The sequence below is a fragment of the Leptidea sinapis genome, chromosome 23, assembly GCF_905404315.1.
Source record: "Leptidea sinapis chromosome 23, ilLepSina1.1, whole genome shotgun sequence".
In the NCBI taxonomy this organism is placed as follows: Eukaryota; Metazoa; Arthropoda; class Insecta; order Lepidoptera; family Pieridae; genus Leptidea; species Leptidea sinapis.
Genome location: NC_066287.1, coordinates 9,901,833 through 9,921,716, shown reverse-complemented (window position 1 = coordinate 9,921,716; position 19,884 = coordinate 9,901,833). Strand labels below are relative to the sequence as shown.

General features: G+C 36.5%; 1 protein-coding gene across 1 annotated transcript in view; it reads left to right on the top strand.

Annotated features, from left to right (window-relative positions):
- Positions 1-359: 359 nt before the first annotated feature.
- Positions 360-19,884, top strand: part of LOC126971207 (uncharacterized) — an 88,038-nt gene continuing 68,513 nt past the window's right edge. Inside the window, exons 1-2 of the mRNA XM_050817383.1 lie at positions 360-599; positions 12,893-13,102. Coding sequence (XP_050673340.1) covers positions 12,906-13,102 — 197 coding nt within the window. The 5' untranslated portion in view covers positions 360-599; positions 12,893-12,905. The remainder of the gene's footprint in view (positions 600-12,892; positions 13,103-19,884) is intronic.

Genomic DNA, 19,884 nt, shown 5'->3' with positions numbered 1-19,884 from the left:
ACATGCAGGGTGTATGCACTATTATGTATTGCTGCCAGTATTCTTGGCACACTTCCCCGTAATGATAGAATGTAATCATATTATTGTAAATATAGGATTAGTTTTGTTTGAATAAATAATTAAATGTTGTTATCTGTTGATGTTATGTACATAAAGGCTAATAAATAATAATTTTAAAACATTGTTTCCTGATACTATATCTATTGTTGCAATGCTTCTCTGTGGCACGTGACAAATAAATCAATGTTGAAAGATGTCAAAGTCAAGTGTCAACATCATCTGTCAATGAGGACTTTCCATTGTGATGTCAAATAATATTGACAGCAGCTCTATGAGAGCAAAATATTCACAAATCACATTTCATTTCACATCAGTTTTCATCTGTCGGATATAGGAGGAACGTGTGAGTGAGATTGTTTGACTTTGTTAACTCGATCTTGTAACTTTTAAATATAGTAAAAAGTTCATGTTCCCAAAACTCTGGACAATATTATTGCATCTCGAAAATGTGTAGTGAGTTAACTGTGAAATAATATCACTATCAGCATTTCATCTTTTCGAAGAAATCTGAAATTTGGATTTCGCCGCTACTCGATTTGGTGAGTAATTTCTTATTTCTTTAGGTCATGAGTGAATCAAAGTCTTTCTTGAGGTTACCTGCTATTTTGATGAGTATGACTTGATGATGTATTCATTCTTTACCTTGTTCAGAATCCCGCCGAAAATATATCAGGTACATACAAATTCATAATAAAAAATGTACCTAGTTTTTGTTATGACAGGATTGAAATACATACGAATTGTCATGTTAAATAATTAATGTTAATTGTTGAATAAAAAAATTCTACTCATATACGTCAAAAGATGGCTTTTTTTAATTTAAAATAAATGATTTGGTACTGTAATTGTTCAAGCGAAAAAAAAAATATACATTCTATTTACAAACAGTTAACTAACTTTTTTTAAACTTGATTAAATAAATCCTAAATGGTCTTTAATACAGAAAGTTAATTTTAATTACAATATTATCTGAGACATAACTTCTCACATAACTCAGAAAAAGTCGTCTATTATATAGGCAATATTTCATTACTGAACCATACACAATTACAGCAAACTAGTACAAAATATCATTAAGCACTATAATAAAGGAAACATAAAACATAATCTATATATTTGAATAATACCATAAATATTATAAAAACACAGATATACCACCTTTTATAATAAGTATTTTAAAATATATTTACTGCTAGCCCTAGAAAGCATGGCGTCAATCCAGCTATATCTTCACTGGCATATTTAATAGCCCTTCATTAGGCTCTAACTAAAAATCACATTCATTGTGATTTATGACACAGCATAATACTGTTTACCTTTCTATTTCTAACGTACATAAAGTAGAATTGGTTGTGGTGTTTGGTAACCGTTAGGTAAGCCATAACATTATTTATTATAAAATTAAAAATGAATTTGCTAAAGTTGAAACCGACTTATATTAATTGATGACACCCCAAGAAGTGAGCCTTAATACTGTCCTCTAGCAATTAACAATTGTTGTAAAAAAAACATTGATCAAACCAAAATCTATGTTGTTCAATTTAATAGTTCACACACATTTTCAATACCAATTTGTAGAGCAACACTCACTTACCGCATTCTGTAATTACTTATTTATTCTATCTACGAAAAATAGAAGAAGCTTGCTGAGTTTCTGGCGCTGTTCTTCTCGGGTCTGAGGCATACATATTCGAATAGGTGGTAGTGTTTGATGTTAAATCCTATTTTAAATAAAAATATTTGACTTTGCTAATATGCTATGTTAATAGGAAGTAATTTGCCATAAATTGTTATTATAAGATGACACAGTAACAGCGCCAGTCATTGAAATGGAAGGTTGGCGAAGATATCCAGAACATGCTCTTAACTCAATGGTGTCAGAGAGAGAATACAAAACACTTATTTACGGACAACGATTTGTTACGTTGTTGAAGGACCCATGAATTGTGAGTAAACCTATAATCTAAGTGTGTTAGTAATTATATTTGCTGAGAGACATATTTTTTTTATTGAATAGCCAACATACGGACATTAGATGGTATCACTGAAACATACTGGAAAACACTCTTCCTCCGTAACAGAGCTACACGGTGATAAGGTCTGCAACTCAGTAGGCCCACTGGTTGCTTTTACACTGCTGAAATAATTTTATTATTGAAGAGCACTAGACCAAACAGAATGATAAGTTTCACACTTATAGCTCCACAAGTGTACGGAAAAGTTCAAGGTACTCATCATCCTGTGTCAGTCATGGTTTGGTGGGGATGTCTTATCAAGGCCTCACAAAGTTATTATTGAAATGGAGTGAAGTGATGCAAAGTGTATCAAGATGAACTAGACATTCTTTAAAAATGAACTTTGGACTTTACAGCAAGACCGCACCACACTAACTTCTTTTTATGGAAAGGGGGACATGCAATCGTACGGGTCACCTGGTGTTAAGTGATCACCGCCGCCCACATTATATGCTACATCAGTGGAATCACAGAAGCGTTGCCGGCCGTTAAGGAAGGTGTATGCGCTTTTTTTGAAGGTACTCATGTCGTGTCGAGAGTACCGCCCTGGGAAGCTCATTCCACAGCTTCGTTGTACGTCGAAGAAAGTTCCTTGAAAACCGCGTTGAAACACATCCAGATGGTGGAGATGATGCTGTGCGAATATGGCGCTGGATTGAGGTCAAACAGCTCTTCGGAACACTCAGATACACTAAATACCTAAATTTGGCTGGAAGTTACCATTCCGGACTCTATAAGAACTGAACCCCTCGGACTATAAATTACAGAGAGTTTTAGAAGACATGGCTTGGTCTAAACGACACGCCAACATCGTGTCGCTTAAGAAATCGCTACAACAAGCAGTGTCCAATTATTTTCCTTCATTGCGAAAATCCATAGATACTCTATGTATAATATATAATATATATATAGCTAGATAGATTAAAGGTCTTCATAATAGCCAAATTTCGAATTATATAATTATTTTTGTTGTATTGTCATTGGCAGGGCGTATTAACTAGCATCAGCTGAAAGTCCTGCTCGTCTCGGCTCGTATTTTCGTAAAAAAATGATATTGAAAATGAAATTTGTACTATCATAAAACAAAATGACGATATACGACGATAAGTATGATTTAGCATTAGATAGATCAATCCATTATAGAATTAAATATCAATTTTAATAAATAAGTTGTTAGTTTATAAATTCGTTCAAAGTTGCAACATCCTGTAAACAACAGAACACAAGCTCTCGAGGCATAGAGAAACTGGTAAGTAGTGGAACATATACAACGAGATCAATCCATTGCAGAATTCATTATCAATATACTTTCTACTTAGTTTATTTAATGATGACTGCAGATTTTTTTTATACCCAATATTTGGTAATTTGCTTTTTTTATAATACATCTAGACTATGTTTCCAAGGCATTAGCATAATTGTAATAGTAGGTATATAGCATTTGTTGATATAAATTCGGCTTGAAATAGCGTCAAATTTAATAAAGACTTTGAAACGTCGTTTCCTTTGGCTGCTTTTATTGTTTATTTATTTTGGAATACGTTTTTTTTTATGAAAATAAAGGATGAGACAATGTAGTGCCGCTTAGGATTCTTGAAAAACCCAAAAAATCTGAGCTTCACTGTAATTGCGCTCGTCACCTTGAGACGTAAGATGTTAAGTCTCATTTGCTCTGTAATTTCACTAGCTACGGCGCCCTTTAGAACGAAACACAGTAATGTTTACACATGACTGCTTCACGGCAGAAATCGGCGGCGTTGTGTTACCCATAATCTAGAGCCTCCCACTGGTTAATTTAGTTTATTTTAAATTAGGTTTATTTTACTAGAAAAATTATCGTAAATTATATTGCAATAGTTATTCTGCAACACCCTGTATTGAAACAACAGAACACAAGCTCTCGGGGCATAGAGAAACTGGTAAGTTTTTGCATCGCCTCGCTTGGTGACTTCACATGCACCGAGCAGTAATTAAGGCCTTAATCGCGCTAGCATTGCGGTTTGATGCAATTCCTTTTCCGAGAAGGTGATCAGTGGGGCTCGCGGGTGCAGCAAATTACCGACAGATATGTTGCTCGCCGGTAATTGCGAGAATCAGTCGGTTCGCCGACGTCGAACTGGCCCGCCGACGACGTGTAACAGCTTGTCGTACACACAGTAATGCGGACGCGTATCGCATTCTTCTGTTCAAACTCGCTGTAGGTACTGTACTTTCCTAATTGCGCGTTTTCCGGTTATTTTTTGCACTCGAAAGAGCGCCGTGCGTTACGAGAAGTCACGTAGTTACTAAAAGGCATTTATTTTCTCAAAATTGATTCGTTTAGAATTGTTTTTGATGTCATTTCTAATACACTAGATACTACTACCGCTTCGGAAACAAATGGCGCTCTGAGAGAGAAAAAGCGGCGCAAGAAACTCTCCCAGTAGTTTTTTTTTGCGTTGTGGTAATGTTCGGAGGATAACGATGCTCATACTTTTGCGACAATTTACGGCCGTTTTCAATAACCTATCGAGAGATAGCATTGGACTATAACTAGTAATAATATAACTATGGATAGATAAGATCTTGTCCATTAAACGGTGATAGCAATTTTTCCATAACTAGAGATACGTTATTGAAAACGGCTGTTAGACAATACTAATTATCTTAGATTATTTATACGTCTATATAGAGCCTCTTGCTGCTAGACAACCGATGAAAACAGGTCAGGTTTCTTAACTTTAGTGTACGTGATAAGCTACGCCTTACACTCGCGATGTCGCTTTGTGTTAGCGTGCGTGCATTGCTCAAAATAGAGGTTAACTGTCAACCTCAATTTTTTTCGACTCTTTCACAGCTGTCACAGTCTATCTAGACGTATACAAGATCTACGCTATAAAGCTTCTGTGAAATTTTGACATTTATTATAACATTATATTTATACTGATCTACTTAACCGATTTCCATGAAATTTATAATATATATACGTGAGGGGACTAACTCAGGCGCTCCCTAATCTAACCGTATTCCACGTGAACCAAGTTGCGTTGAGGTTTTTCATCATGTTGCAAAAGCATATATATATATATATACACATCGCCCCACAAACAACTTAACCGAGTAGTAGGCATAACTGGTAGGTAGTTGATTAGACTAGATTAGGTATGATTATTTTTAGCAATAGCAATGACAGAACAATATTGTATATTTCATTAAAAAGAGCGCAAAAATCGAAGCAGTAGTAGTATCTATAGTAGTATATATTAGAAATGACATCAAAATATTTCTAAAGTAACCAATTTTGAGAAAATAAATGCGTTTCATGCCTTTTAACATTATGTTTATGACAGTTTCTTGAAAATTAACTTACGTAGTTACCTTATTTTATGACAATATGGGACGAGACGAACAGGACGTTCAGTTGATTCGGTTATTGATATGCCCTGCCCATTACAATGTAGTGCCGCTCAGGAGACTACCATTACGTTCGTCTTCTTGAGACATAGAGGTGTTAAGTCTCGTTAGCCTCCCCCAAAGATTTCTACGACGATCGGTCCTGCGCTGCCCTCATCCAACGCATCCCGGCGATCTTGACCAGATCGTCGGTCCATCTTGTGGGGGGCTTTCCAAGACTACGTCTTCCGTTACGTGGTCGCCATTCGACGACTTTACTGCCTCAACGGCCATCTGTCCGTCGAATTGTATACCCTGCCCACTGCCACTTCAGTTTCGAAATCATTTGTACTTTGGTTCTCCTACGGATCTCCTCATTTCTGAATAGATCTCGCAGGGAAACTCCGAGCATAGCCCTCTCCATTGCCCTCTGAGCGACATACATAACATTATCAAGAATATATTGAGAGGCATTCCATAAAACGTTGCAATATAATTATGAGTTCATCCTTACTCATATATTTCTTAGCAACTCTTAACATCAGTTCGCGGAATATCACCAAGTCTACTATTTGTCCCGGCATTTAGGTTATCCTGTTCGTTGTCACCTTTTATAGATATCGGCCTTTTCTCCGAAGCACTGTACTAATGACGAGTGACATCGTTATTGTTAATTGTTGTTTTAAACCGTTAATTAACAACAGTTAGTTTTTCAAACTTGTTACTGTTAATCCGATTGTTTTACATTCAATCCGTTTAACAATGGTGTGTGGATTAGGCCTCTAGCAACCGGTAGCGAATACCATTTCGTGCTAAGAAATGTTTGTAACAATGTGAGTCATTATTATTATAAACACTGTACTTTCCTTTGTGACATCACGTGGTGTTTTTGTCTCTACCATTGTAGCTTTCCAAGTAAAAGTGAAATACTAAGTATAACACTGAGAGTATTGAGTTTTCGTTGAGTCGTTTTGAGAATGCTGTTAGAACTTGATTTGTTTCAATTATAATAATAAATAAAAAAAAAGCCTTTATCACTGTACAATTTTTTTTTACATACTAGGTACTAAAATAGAAAAAAAAGCGCCTCTAAATACTATCAGCAAACGGTCTTTACTGTGGTACAGCTTGTCTTCCGACAAAGGCCTCCTCCGAAGATTTCCATTCTGTCCTATCTTTTGCTATACGAGTCCATAGTTGCCCCGCTATTTTCTTGATGTCGTCTTCCCATCTCATAGGGTGCTTGTATTTGCCATTCGGTTATTAGTCTTCAATTATAATAATGCCAATTAAATTTATTTTAAAATAACAATATAAATTATTACTAAATGTACCATTGGCATGGAAGAGAAATGTGTTACACAGCCCCAACAGGAACGATTTCATAATTTTTGCTAGTGTTGTGTGCCGTGCAGGTACCATTTTTTGAGACCCCCCACATATTGTATTGTCGTATATTTTGCAATTTTACATTTAGAAATTTATTAAATTAAAACAGCAGTGTTCAAAGTGCAGTCAAATTGAAAATTGAAAGTCCTACGGTGTGGTATTGTTTTCTATTTGATCCGCTTGAGTGTATGACAATCTAAAAAAGGCTTCCGGGTTCCGATTCCCAAAATTTCATGGCTAATATCACGTAATTATTTTTTCTAACAGAAAACGGTGTTAAATTATTTCTAGAATAAAATATGGACAAATCTGAAACAATAAGTCTTTGTCGTATTCGTCCGAACCCCGAAGAGCAGCGAAGTTGCGCCCGATTGTTTAAGCGCTATCGAGACCAGATAGTATGATTGTGATTTTAAATTACGGTAAAATTCACATATGCTAGTCTTTGCTAGACTTCAATAAGAGTAATAGAACAAGTTGTGCTTTTTTTTTTTTCTCAATAATCCAACATGTTTACAGCCAAAACATATATTTTGAAGAACTCAGAATCAAGAAATTTTCAAAAATGCCTCACGTCATTAATGGACGCCCCCTTAGTAAAGTCTGAGCAATGTCTATGTTACCACCAACTGAATTGGCCTGCATAGTTGATGTAACGCGCCTAGACCTGATCATCTACAATCAAACCTATCGCTTGTCTCCTCATACTCAGTATAGTCCTCCTCATCATATCAGCCGGAAGACGTCCACTGCTTGACAAAGGAGTCCCCCAAAGATCTACAAGACAATCGACCCTGCGCTGCCCTCATCCTATCAGCACCCGCACCAGAAAAGAATCACCCCATCTCCTCCCGTGAGTGTCGTAAGAGGCGACTAAGGGACACAAAGAACGGAGGATGGACAGTAGCTTGATGCGAGAGTGAGACAGCAATAACATATACTGCGATATCAAAACCCACTAAACCCCCAAACTATAACTGAAATAATATAATTATTTATACAGAAAAAAAAGTAATTTACTGTCTCAAAATGGATTCCCTTAGAATTATTTTTCATTTCAATTATCACTCATCATAATATATATTTTATGTAGGTAACATTAAATTATTGGCAAGTGTGAATGCAAAACGAATACTATTTTAAACGAAATAATTATTCCTCGTGTGCCTTCCAACGAGTACTTCCTGCTGCCTAATTTGGTTTGAGCATCCTTTGGTGTCCATTTTAAGTTTGATACTTCATAGCTTTCATAACAATAAGGCCGCCTGTCCACTGACGCGGCGCGAGGCAGCGGAGCGGTGCGAGGAAATTCAACTTTTTTCAGCAGTCTCGCAAAAATATGACGAGGTCTCATTCGATTCGGAATCGCGTCTAGGTGATTTTTGAAAAAAGATATTTTTTTTTTAAAATCAAATAAGTACACTTTTAACTTATTGATATATCTTGCCAAACTTTAACAGTTTGTTGGCAAGTTAATGCGCTTAAAAAACATTTAATTATGTGTACATACTTACCTACTACTTACTTTAAACTAAACTATTAGGACTTACAACTAAACATTATTAGAATTATTAATATTATACAAAAGAAAAGATTTACCAAATCTATATATGTACTAAATTTGTATATAGCATTGTTGAATAACATTGAACAACATTCAATGAGAGTTATTCAATGCTTATTCAACAGCGCATTTTTCACCTTACATTTAACTGCATTTTTATTTAGTTTGGGAACACTCCTCAGGGAACGCTATCTCGTTGTATATGACTGGCACCACATATTCATTCAATCTTTTGCCGTAGTAATTTTTAATCTTTGGAACCATTACCTTTCCCTCCCTCACGCTTCTGGAGTTATATTTATTTTTTATTGGCACTTTCAAACTATCATTAAAATAAAAATCTATTGCTATTTGGAATTTGGTTTTTAAATCAACAGGTAGTATTAAAATACTACCTGTTGATTGTAACTAAAGTTAGTGAATTTAGTTTTCGATAATCACCTTTACAATTATTTTTATCTTTTTTGCTTACCAAATATTTAATAAATCTGGTTTGCAAGATATATACCTCTTTAGTATATGTATTGTAGGTACGACCATACACACCGACAGCGTAGTTGATAAGCGAATCAACTAATGCATAGTACACAGTGCGAAGTATGTTCCGCACGAAAAATTAGAGGCAAGAAAAAGAGGGATTTTTGATTTTTTATAATCATTTCAATAACTAATGCAGTTTATTGAAATTTATAAAAGATTAAAAAAGAAAAAGAAATTATCTAAAAAAGGCTCGACTCCCGAATAACTACTAGTTCTAGTTATACTAACTTATAGTTTTTCCAGAGGGGTGAAAATATGGCCGAAGTATTTGGAAAATAAAATTAACTTCAACATATTACAATCTCCAGCGATTGCCAGTTCCGTGGTCATCTGGACGGCAAAGTCAAATTGGCTCGAAAAACCTAGGCGTCATAAATACAGCACGGCAATACTTCAAGCCGGTCCTCATTCTAGCGCTCGACAAAGCGTTGGTCAGGCCACATATGGAGTATTGCTGTCATCTCTGGTCCGGCGGGAATGTTCTCAAGAGTTATTTGACCTGATTCCTGCCGCCGAATTCGGATATCATCCCCACAATCTAGGTTCCTCCAAGCTGTTGAATGAACAACGTTGTGTGGTGTTTCCAGTACGATACGACATGGGTACCTTCAAAATAAGCGCGTATATCTTACATTGCAGGAGAATGTGGGTGGCGGTGATCACTTAACGTCAAGTGACCAGTACGCTCGTTTGTCCTCTTCTTCCACAGAAACATGTGTGTGTATACTTATGTATGCACGCAAGAAGTTATACTTCTTTGGTGTAACAAAACAAATCCTTTAAATTATTTATTCGTCGTGCTATTCTACGTTTGTAGAAAGAACAACATTGTAAAAATTTTGAAATAAATTATTAGCTTGAACCCTTTGCCTGTCCTAATAATGGACGAAGAAACCAAAAAAAATAATGAATGTCGTAAACGTCTGAAAATTTCTGAAAACTTTTATTTTTAGATGTCGTTGTGCGCGGGCAAAGTATAATGTGCAATGATGCTAAATGCTAAATGATCGGACAGCCTGGGACTAGATTGTGATTATTTAATAGCGATAGAAATGACTGTACAATATTGTATATTTTTATTTAAAAGAGCGCAAAAAAATAATGCTGGGAGAGTTTCTTACGCCGCTTCTTCTCTCTCAGAGCGCCATTTGTTTCCGAATAGTAGTATCTAGTAGTTATTAGAAATGACATCAAAAAGGAATCAATTTTGAGAAAATAGCCTTTGTGCCTTTTGTGCCTAAAAAAAACAGATCTGTATTTGTATCTGTCCCTGATATGTCAAGTATGCGAAGTATGCTTTGCTGGCTCCTCAACTAACAACTGCATTGAAATATATATATATATAGATCTTAATTATTTTACTTTAAATATATAAACTTATTTTATATCGTTATGAATATTGAATAAATTTAATTTAAGTGATTTTCATCATACGTCTAGATAGACTGTGACAGCTGTGAAATAGTCGAAAAAAAATTATGCTAACACAAAGTGACATAGCGAGTGTAAGACGTAGCTTATCACGCACACTAAAGTTAATAAACCTGACCCGTTTTCATAGGCTGTCTAGCAGCATGAGGCTCTATCTAGAAATCTAGACGCATAAATTATCGTAGTTTATTATGTATACATTTTTCAACATTGCTTTGTTTACATTACGTTTGTCCCTACCGGAATTCGAACTCGGGAGCCTTGGTTGTGTTCTGTGTCACTGGGCTAAGATAATCTGTATCTTTTGTAATAATAATACAATAGTTTGTTAATTTTTAGTTAATACAATAGTTTAATTGTTTTCTTAAAGTGATATCCCTCACGTCCGGGATAAATTATACAAATTAAATTTGTAATCAAAATTTATGAACAATGACTCCAACCTGCGACCTTTCGTGGTCCGTCTGAGCGCTCTTTCCAACTGACTCAACCGTTCGAGTCACGTATGGTTCGTAAATGTCGGTATCTTGTTCAACTCTCAGGTTGTGGTTTATTTGTATAATAATAATATATTCGGACGACCGAGCCTTGCTCGGATTTTTAAGAATGTACAAACCTTCAACAAAAAAAAACTAATAGGACGTCTGGATTCAAACCGGGGTCTTCTGCCATCCTGATCATCCAATGTCCCATCTGAGCTATTATAGTCTTGTACCTAGGCAACACTGAAAATGTTTTGAAAATGTAAAAGGGCTTAATGTAGATAGTTGCCAACACTTTTATTGTTATTCGAAGTAATCTCCGATCCTCTATACACATCGTCGCATTCGATGGAACTACTAAGAAAAGTAGTGAGTCCATTCTTCCTTAGGGGTCTCTTCTATGGCATTTTCGTGCGCTTTCACCGCATCTTCAGGGTTCGTAAAGCGAATATCTTGAATTATATCTTTAGTTCTTGGGAATAAATAAAAGTCGCAGTCCGCCAGGTCGTGACTGTATGGCGGATGACTCATTATCTCGACACCTGCCATAATCTAATGTTCACAGTCCGGTTTGCGGAGTGCGCTGAAGCATTATCGTGGTGATCCTGCTTGGAGGGCGCTGCTGTCGATTTTTTTCCAAGACAACAGGCAAACAGCGATTGACATACAGGTCTGCAGTAACTGTCCATCCATCTTCTAGCACAACTGTCGTGAAATGACCTTTCCCACCAAAGAATGAGGCAATCATATTTTTTCCTTGACTTCTTCCTTTCTTTACCTTTAATGGCCGATCCTCGAAAGGAAACACCCACTGAGCTAATTGTCTTTTGGTTTCGGGTTCGTAGCAATATATCCAGCTTTCATCACCTGTGACGATGTCAAATACAGCGACACCAGTCCATGCGAAGGTGTTTCTGGTCGTCGGTTAAAGTATGGGGAATCCATCTGGTACAAAGCTTCCTGACTAAATGGTCGTGTAATATTTTTGAGCTTGACTCATACCAATGCCTTGCGCTTGCCCGTATCTGCTGATAGGTCATTCTCTTATCTTCCTCTATCATGCGTCGCACAGCACTGATGTTATTATCTTCAGAAGTCGCTGTTAAACGACGTCTCGCACGCGGTCCATCATTGAGATTGCTACGTCCACGCTTAAACTCGTTATTGTAAATAGTGTAATAAATAGCACGAGATAGGGCTTCATTAAGAAATGCTAATCGCAGCCTATCATAGCTTTTTTGTTGAGTAAGCCCACAACGAAAGTCATAATAAGTCATTGACCGAAAATTTTCTCGCGTTAGGTTCATTTGCACGCGTAACAAGAGTTTTAAATTTGCCGCCAATTCACAAAAACAAATGACAAATGAATACAATATGCCACATTAGGTTACCAAAGAGTTCAAAAAAGTTTTCATTAGCAATGTTTCTAACTGGCCAGTTTTAAACATTTTCAGTGTTACCCACGTATATAGTGGCGACATTTACCTTTGTATTCTAATGTTATTGTAGCAGTTTCTCATTAAAACACGGATAAAACTACATTTTTTTTTATTGAAACCATTAGCTAGATCGATTTATCGCCCCCGAAATCCCTTGTATACTAAATTTTATGAAAATCGTTGGAGCCGTTTCCGAGATTCAGATTATATATATCTTAATATATATAAATTACGTGACACGTTGTTTGTCCGCGATGGACTCCTAAACGATTGAACGGATTTTAATGGGGATTACTTCATGGAGTGCAGTTTAGTCCAACTTAAGAGATAGGATAGTTTTTATTTCGATTTGTTTTGTATGGACATATTTTATGTAAGAGAATTTAGTGACTCACGGTTTGACAGTTTCGCTGTGAAACAAATTCATTACAACAACAGGGGGCATTTTTTACGAAATAATTCTTGATGTTTTGAAATATTATTGGCAAATTCCTATAAAACAGTTTTTTTATCTGTCGGGTCAGCTAGTATATACGAGTATATATATATGAACTAGAAGTGCTCGTTTAAAGATATAAGATTATATTATTATGTTACCAGGATGTGAGTCGGGATGTGGTGGGTTCTGGCGTTGGGTGTGGTGGCGAGCTTGTCGCGAGCCTCGTGTGCCGGCTACTGCTCCACCAACACCTTCCCCATCAACACCACCTGGATGCACTTCACCAAGGAGCCCGTCACCTACGAGTACGGCTTCCAGGACAAGTTCAAGAGCATCCATTGCTGCGTCAAAGGCTACAGAAGCATAGAATGGTGAGTCTTATTAACCTTTTTAGCGCGTACACTTTCCTTAAAGGCCGGCAACGCTCCTGCGATTCTTCTGGTGTTGCAAGGGAATGTGTGCTTTTCCATAAACAAAAAATCTTTGTGCCTGCTGCCAAGACTGCCATGACCAGGATTCATGCAATTGGATCGAAATATCGGCTACGGCTTGTTTTCTATTTTCCTCATAGGAGTATTGTGCATTGTATTATGTTATGTATATCATTCGGAATGAAAGAGAAGTGAACTTTCAACTGATACTTGCCGCCGAATTCAACCTTCGCACGACACGCCACAAGTAAGGATATCATCCCCACCAACTGGATGTGTAGCGGTCCTCCACAGTGCGGTTTTCAAGAAGCTTTCTTCCACAAGCTGTGGAATGAGGTTTCTTGTTGTTTCCGGGACGATACGACATACCTTCAAAAAAAGCGCGTACCGGCAGCGCTCCTATGATTCCTCTGGTGTTGCAAGAGAATGTGGGCGGCGGTGATCACTTAACACCAGCTACCCAGGACCCGTACGCTCGTTTATCCTCCTTTTCCATAAAAAAAAAACTTGAATACACTAGCGTGCGTATGACCTGACAGCCCGATAATTTTGTGTCAATCAAAATCCATAACATTAACAAAAGATTATGCTACCTTTTGTAAGACAAAATCTTTGTCTCCGTTAGAGATATTCTTCTCTCTCGCATACTTTGTTTCTCTGTGAGCTTTTATACTCTGGTACATTGCCACCTTCTATCGCGTCCTGAAAAAGGTGCAAAATCGCCAACAACAAGGACAAGCAAGTAATAGGTCAACGTACTAAATTATTTGTGATGCGGCCCTGGAATCAATATAATATCCACGTAGCGCAGATAGTCATGTATAACATTTTCGATGAACAATGCGGCACAGGTGTGCGACGAGCATAAAAACTTGGTGTTTCGTCCATTGTGTTTGCGAATAAAATTATAATCTGCGGGTATATCGACATTTATGGCTACTGTCTGTTGGCGCCTTGTCTTGCGACGATCACTCATTTAAATGCATGCATTATTGAACGGCAGGAAACCTTTGCAATGGCTATTAAATGGCAAATTATACTTAAGAAACGTTGAATATTTATAATATTACAAAATAGGGTTTTGTTTGCTACTCAATAATAGCTATTTTGCGTTTTTTTTTAATAAAGAAATAAGGGACAAGATGAGCAGGATGTTCACCTGATGGTAATTGATACGCCCTGCCCGTTACAATACAGTGCCGCTCAGGATTCTTGAAAAACCGAAATCACCTGAGTGGCACTATAATTACGCTCGTCACCTTGAGACATAAGATTTTAAGTCTCATTTGCCCAGTAATTTTACTAGCTACGGCGCCCTTCAGAGCGAAACACAGTAATGGTTACACATTACTGCTTCACGGTAGAAATAGGCGCAGTTGTGGTACCCATAATCAAGCCGGCATCCTGTACAAAGGAGCCTCCCACTATTGTTTATAGCTGTCACAGTCTATCTTACCGTATAAAATATCTATGGTGTCAAAGAACGGTATAAAATTTTGTCTGTATCGAGAAAACCATTGAAAAGTACAACAATATAAAATTGCAAACTGTGAATTTCGTTGGTGTTAGTTTGATTCGCAGCTGAACATTAAACAACTTTGTTCCGCGAATCGCCGGCTGCGGTGTACAGTCGACTGTGAATGCCTCTATAGTTATTACAACGAATTGGCGATTAATTTTCAGCGTTATTTACTGTACAGGAGGGTTGAAAGTTCTCTGTTCATCCGATGCTATTTGATCACCACCGCCTTTGGAATCAATACTATATGTAGATATTATAAAAAAACTAGGTGTCGGTTGCCCAATCGCCTATTAAAAGGTCGTCAAAAAATGTCCGAGTGGTGTTTTTTATACTATATCAATTAAAACATTCATTCAATTTTACACCTTATTTCATGCCAGTAACGTTCAAAGTCTATTATTGTATACGCTCATTAGAAGCTCGGACGCGAACACGAGGCATGAACGTTTTGTTTTATTAACTCAAAATGAAATTATTAATTAGCAAAGTTATTGAAAACATTACGTTAGTTACAAAATTTTGTTAGTTGTGTAATACGAACTCCATTCTTTTAAATTAATAATTTTAATTTTAATATTTTTAGTAATAGTGATAGGGTTTTATTTTAATATTAAAAATATTCAAATGCAGCCGATAATTGTGGACCATGACATATGGATTTATTAATTACTGCATGTGACGTTACAAATGCAAATTACTAATAATTATTACTATGTTAATTTTAGCTCGGATAATGTGAAAATTATGCGAAAACGGCTATGATTATATACACAAATAGACTTTGTATCTGCTTGTTCTTTTTTAAATACTTTACTCATGCAATAATAAACTAAATTAAAGAAAAACAAACTACGTGTAAAAAACCCGACTTCGAAAACTGAAAAGTATCAAATAACTAAATATTGAATTTAATACACCTCTTATGCAAACCTTTACCTTTAATATTAATAAAATACTATTATTTATATGTGCTGCCTATTGATAGGATTTAAGTCGGTGCCAAGCCCTAAACAAAATGAAACTTAATATTATAAACAACTTACTCACTGTAATTATTTAGGATGTCTTTCCGCGCGTGTCTACTCACTTGGGTTGTTTTGTTCTAGACGAAGCTATCCCGCTCAGAGTCACGCGTGGCGAGTGTAGGTACCTAGTATTACATTCACCTCCTCCTCCTTTTTGAAGTTGGAGGAGGTAAGTAACAGTGGATAAATGGAACATTATTGGATTGCGTTTTAATTTCCGTAAGCACTGCTTGTAATATAATAAAAAAATAACCCAATAACTTTTTAAAAGTGTTACAACCCTTAAAATATATCGATCTATAAGTAAGTCAGTCTTTTGTTCAAATTCAAACAAATTATGTTGCTTCTCAATATATTCTTGATAATGTAATGTATTTTCATAGGCACATAAGTGAATTTGCCAGAAACTGTCATAACCATAATGTTAACACCAGGAACAGACATAAATTGATGATGCCTACTACTCGGCTAAGTCGAGTTAGTAAGTCTTTTGTGGGGCGATGTATATGCTTTTACAAGATCCCAGAAAATGTTCAAAACAAAAGTATTACGTTATTCAAAAGAATTGTTAAAAAACGTTTGTGTGGTAAAGGGTACTGTAACATAAATGACTTTATTAATGATACCACAGATTGGGAATGGAGTGACCGCCCTCAGGCTGTTAAATAATAAGTTTAATTGTACAATATTACTTTGTAAACATATATATTCGATGAAAAAAAAGCCCGCTGAGTTTGTTTCGCCCATTCTTCTCAGGTCTGAGGCATTCATTTTGGAATGGGTGGCAGTTTTTTTGACTTTCAATAAGTGATGTCACATCCTATTTTGAATAAAAATATTTAAATTTGAATTTGTAAAATTTTAAATAAATAAGACTTATTATAAGATATCATTTTATTTGTGATAGGTAACTGGAATGTATTTATATCGTATGATGTTATCGTAAATACTACATCGAATATACTTTACAGAATTCGTAGTAAATTGCGTGACTCAGGAGCATTTTGTGATATGACGTTCTATTCGCAGGTCGTCAGAGCCAGTTCATTGGATTATGTCATTAGCCACTTGTAACAACATGTTAAATTGCAAACGATAAAATATAAGCTTCGTAGAAGTAATCTATATTGTATACCTGACTTGTTTAATACAACTTTATATCTTATATATATAAAAATGAATTGCTGTTCGTTAGTCTCGCTAAAACTCGAGAACGGCTGGACCGATTTGGCTAATTTTGGTCTTCAATTATTTGTGGAAGTCCAGAGAAGGTGTAAAAGGAGAATAAATAGGAAAATGCTGCTTAATTAAATAAAAATTGTTTTTCCTTAGATGTTTCCATACATAATTTCTATGAGAAAATTTATTGACGCACGGTTTGACAGTTCTGCTGTGAAACAATTTCATTATGACAGCAGGGTGCATATTTTACGAAGTAATTTTTGATGTTATGATAATATAATTGACAAAATCATATAAAAACATTATTTTATTTATTATATACAGAACAACGTCTGTTGGGTCAACTAGTTATCTATATATATATAAGAGATTTCCACGTATATAGTCACTCATCACGATATCTCTGGAACCATTAGAGCTAAAGACCTTAAATTTGGTAGGAATATTCTTTTCACCGAGTAGAGGTCAGCTAAGAACGGGTTTTCCAAAATTTCAACGTCTATCGGGTCAGCTAGTATTGTATATTATACTTAGTCTGGCCATAAATACTGTTACAATTAAAAATAAACAAAATACCTATTACATTTGAATTTGGAATCTGTCATTTTTATATGATTGTTCATTGAGTTTTCTCATTTTGGCGCCAACACATAGTAGGTAAGGGGCTAAATGCAATTTTTAAAACTCTCCATACGCTTGGTATTAGTAAAATGTTTGTGTACCGGGCTATTAATAGGTAGCTACAATGAGAACTCCTCTGTTTGTCACAGAAAAAGATCTGGCCGTCCACGTAGAGTTCGTACAAAAAGGTGGTCAAAGCAGTAAGAGAAAGAGTTCGAAGAAATCCTGTCCGAAAGCAAAAGATTTTATCTCGGGAGATGAAGATAGAACCTAGAGCCATGTCGCGTATTTTAAAAGATGGCTTAGGACTTGCAGCCTTTAAGAGACGTACTGGTAATTTTTTAACTGATTATTTAAATAAGAATAGGGGTAAAATCGAAACAACTACTGAGCGGTACGCAAAGGGAGTTCACAGAAAATTTTTGTTTACGGATGAGAAGTTTCTTACAACAGTTGGGCAACATTTTAACTAACAAAATGACCGTATTTATGCTCAAAGCTCTAAGGTAGCTTCCTTATTCCGACAGAGTGCAACGTGGGCACTATCCGACTTCAGTGATGGTTTGGTGGGGTATTAGCTATGAAGGAGTGACTGAGCCATACTTTTGTGAAAAAGTTATCATAGTAAAAGTTAGTTCCTACTAAGAACTTGAATTACAGTCGATACTTTCACGTACAAAATGCGTTCCATATTCAAATATAATATTTTATATGCAATCTACTTATTTATTTACCTTACGGTTACAGAATACGAAAATAATAATTATAATTATCACAATTATTCAAAGGATTGTGATTTTTGTATATTATATTATGTATTTAAATATTTCTCCAGGTTAAGAAAAAAGTTGAGACCGACATATATACTTTAACAATCATATGTTTTAAGACATGCTATATCGTTATTGATTAAAAGTTGTCAATTGCTTCTTCTTCTTCGCGTGCCTCTCCTTCTTGCGAAGGTTGGCAGTCAGCTTTGTAATTTAAACTTTTTGTTCTTCGCGAATCGAAATAGTTTTGCCGCACTCGCGATTCCTGTACACTCTCGGATGTTGCGCAGCCAAGACTTTTTTCTGCGACCTACGCCTCTTCCTCCGGCAACTTTTCCCATCATGATAAGATGTAGGGGGTCGTACCTCTCGTGTCCAAGCACGTGCCCCAAATATGTGACTTTCCTCATCCTGATGGATTGCATGAGTTCGCGTTTTTTATTCACGCGGTGCAGAATTTCTACAATCGTGACCTTGTGAGTCGCATCTAATGGCCATCATTCGTCTATATGCTCACATTTCAAAAGCTTCTATACGTTTCCTGAGGTCTTCTTTTATAGTCCACGCCTCACATCCGTGTAGATGTATGGGCCAGATGTAACAGCGCAGTAAAGGACCGCGATTTGACCGCGTGCAACGCAGAGCAGCTCGAATTGTTCTGGGGACCCAATGCTCTGTGAACGGCTGGATCACTTGGCGTTGCGTAGAGACGTCGCTTCATTGTGTGTCTTCTACCGCATTTATCACGGGGAGTGTTCCGAAGAGCTTATTAACCTGAAGCCGAATTCCACCTTTGCACGACACGCCACAAGTTAGGATATCATCCCCACCATCTGGATGTGTGGCGGTCCTCCACAGTGCGGTTTTCAAGGAGCTTTCTTCCTCGTACTACAAAGCTGTGGAATGAGCTTCCTTGTGCGGTGTTTCCGGGACGATATGACATGGGTACCTTCAAAAAACGCGCGTACACCTTCTTTAAAGGCTGGCAACGCTATTGTGATTCCTCTGGTGTTGCAAGAGAATGTGGGCGGCGATGATCACTTAACACCAGGTGACCCGTACGCTCGTTTGTCCGAGGCTATTCCATAAAAAAAAAATGGAGTGCGCAAGGAAATCATAAGACCGCGGTTGCAAAGTACTTTTTTCATTTTACTAGTGCTTCTTCTTGATTTCTTGGTTACTATTCCAGTTCTCATTTAAGCACGTACCTAATTGTATCAATTTTTAATAGAATGAATAGTGTCTTAATCTGAAATAAGCCGTTCTCTACGTCACATTGCGATTGTATCAGTTCTTTTTTCGCGCAAACATTCATTGAAGGGGAAAAGCGTCCTTGTGGCAGCTGCAGTAGTAACAATGAGCGCCTGCTGTGCATAGAAATTGTTCATTCGCTGATAATATGAATGAACTGTAAATGGAGTATGCTTTGTTATATAACGGCTTTAACAACATTTTAACAATATTTTTCGATGATTGTATTATGCATAGACTTAGAATAGCGTATAGAGGCCGTCACAGCACCGATAATGGGTGATCAATTTTGATTTGTCAATGTGTACGTTAGGTAGTTGTTTGATCATTTTACATATTATATTGTAATTG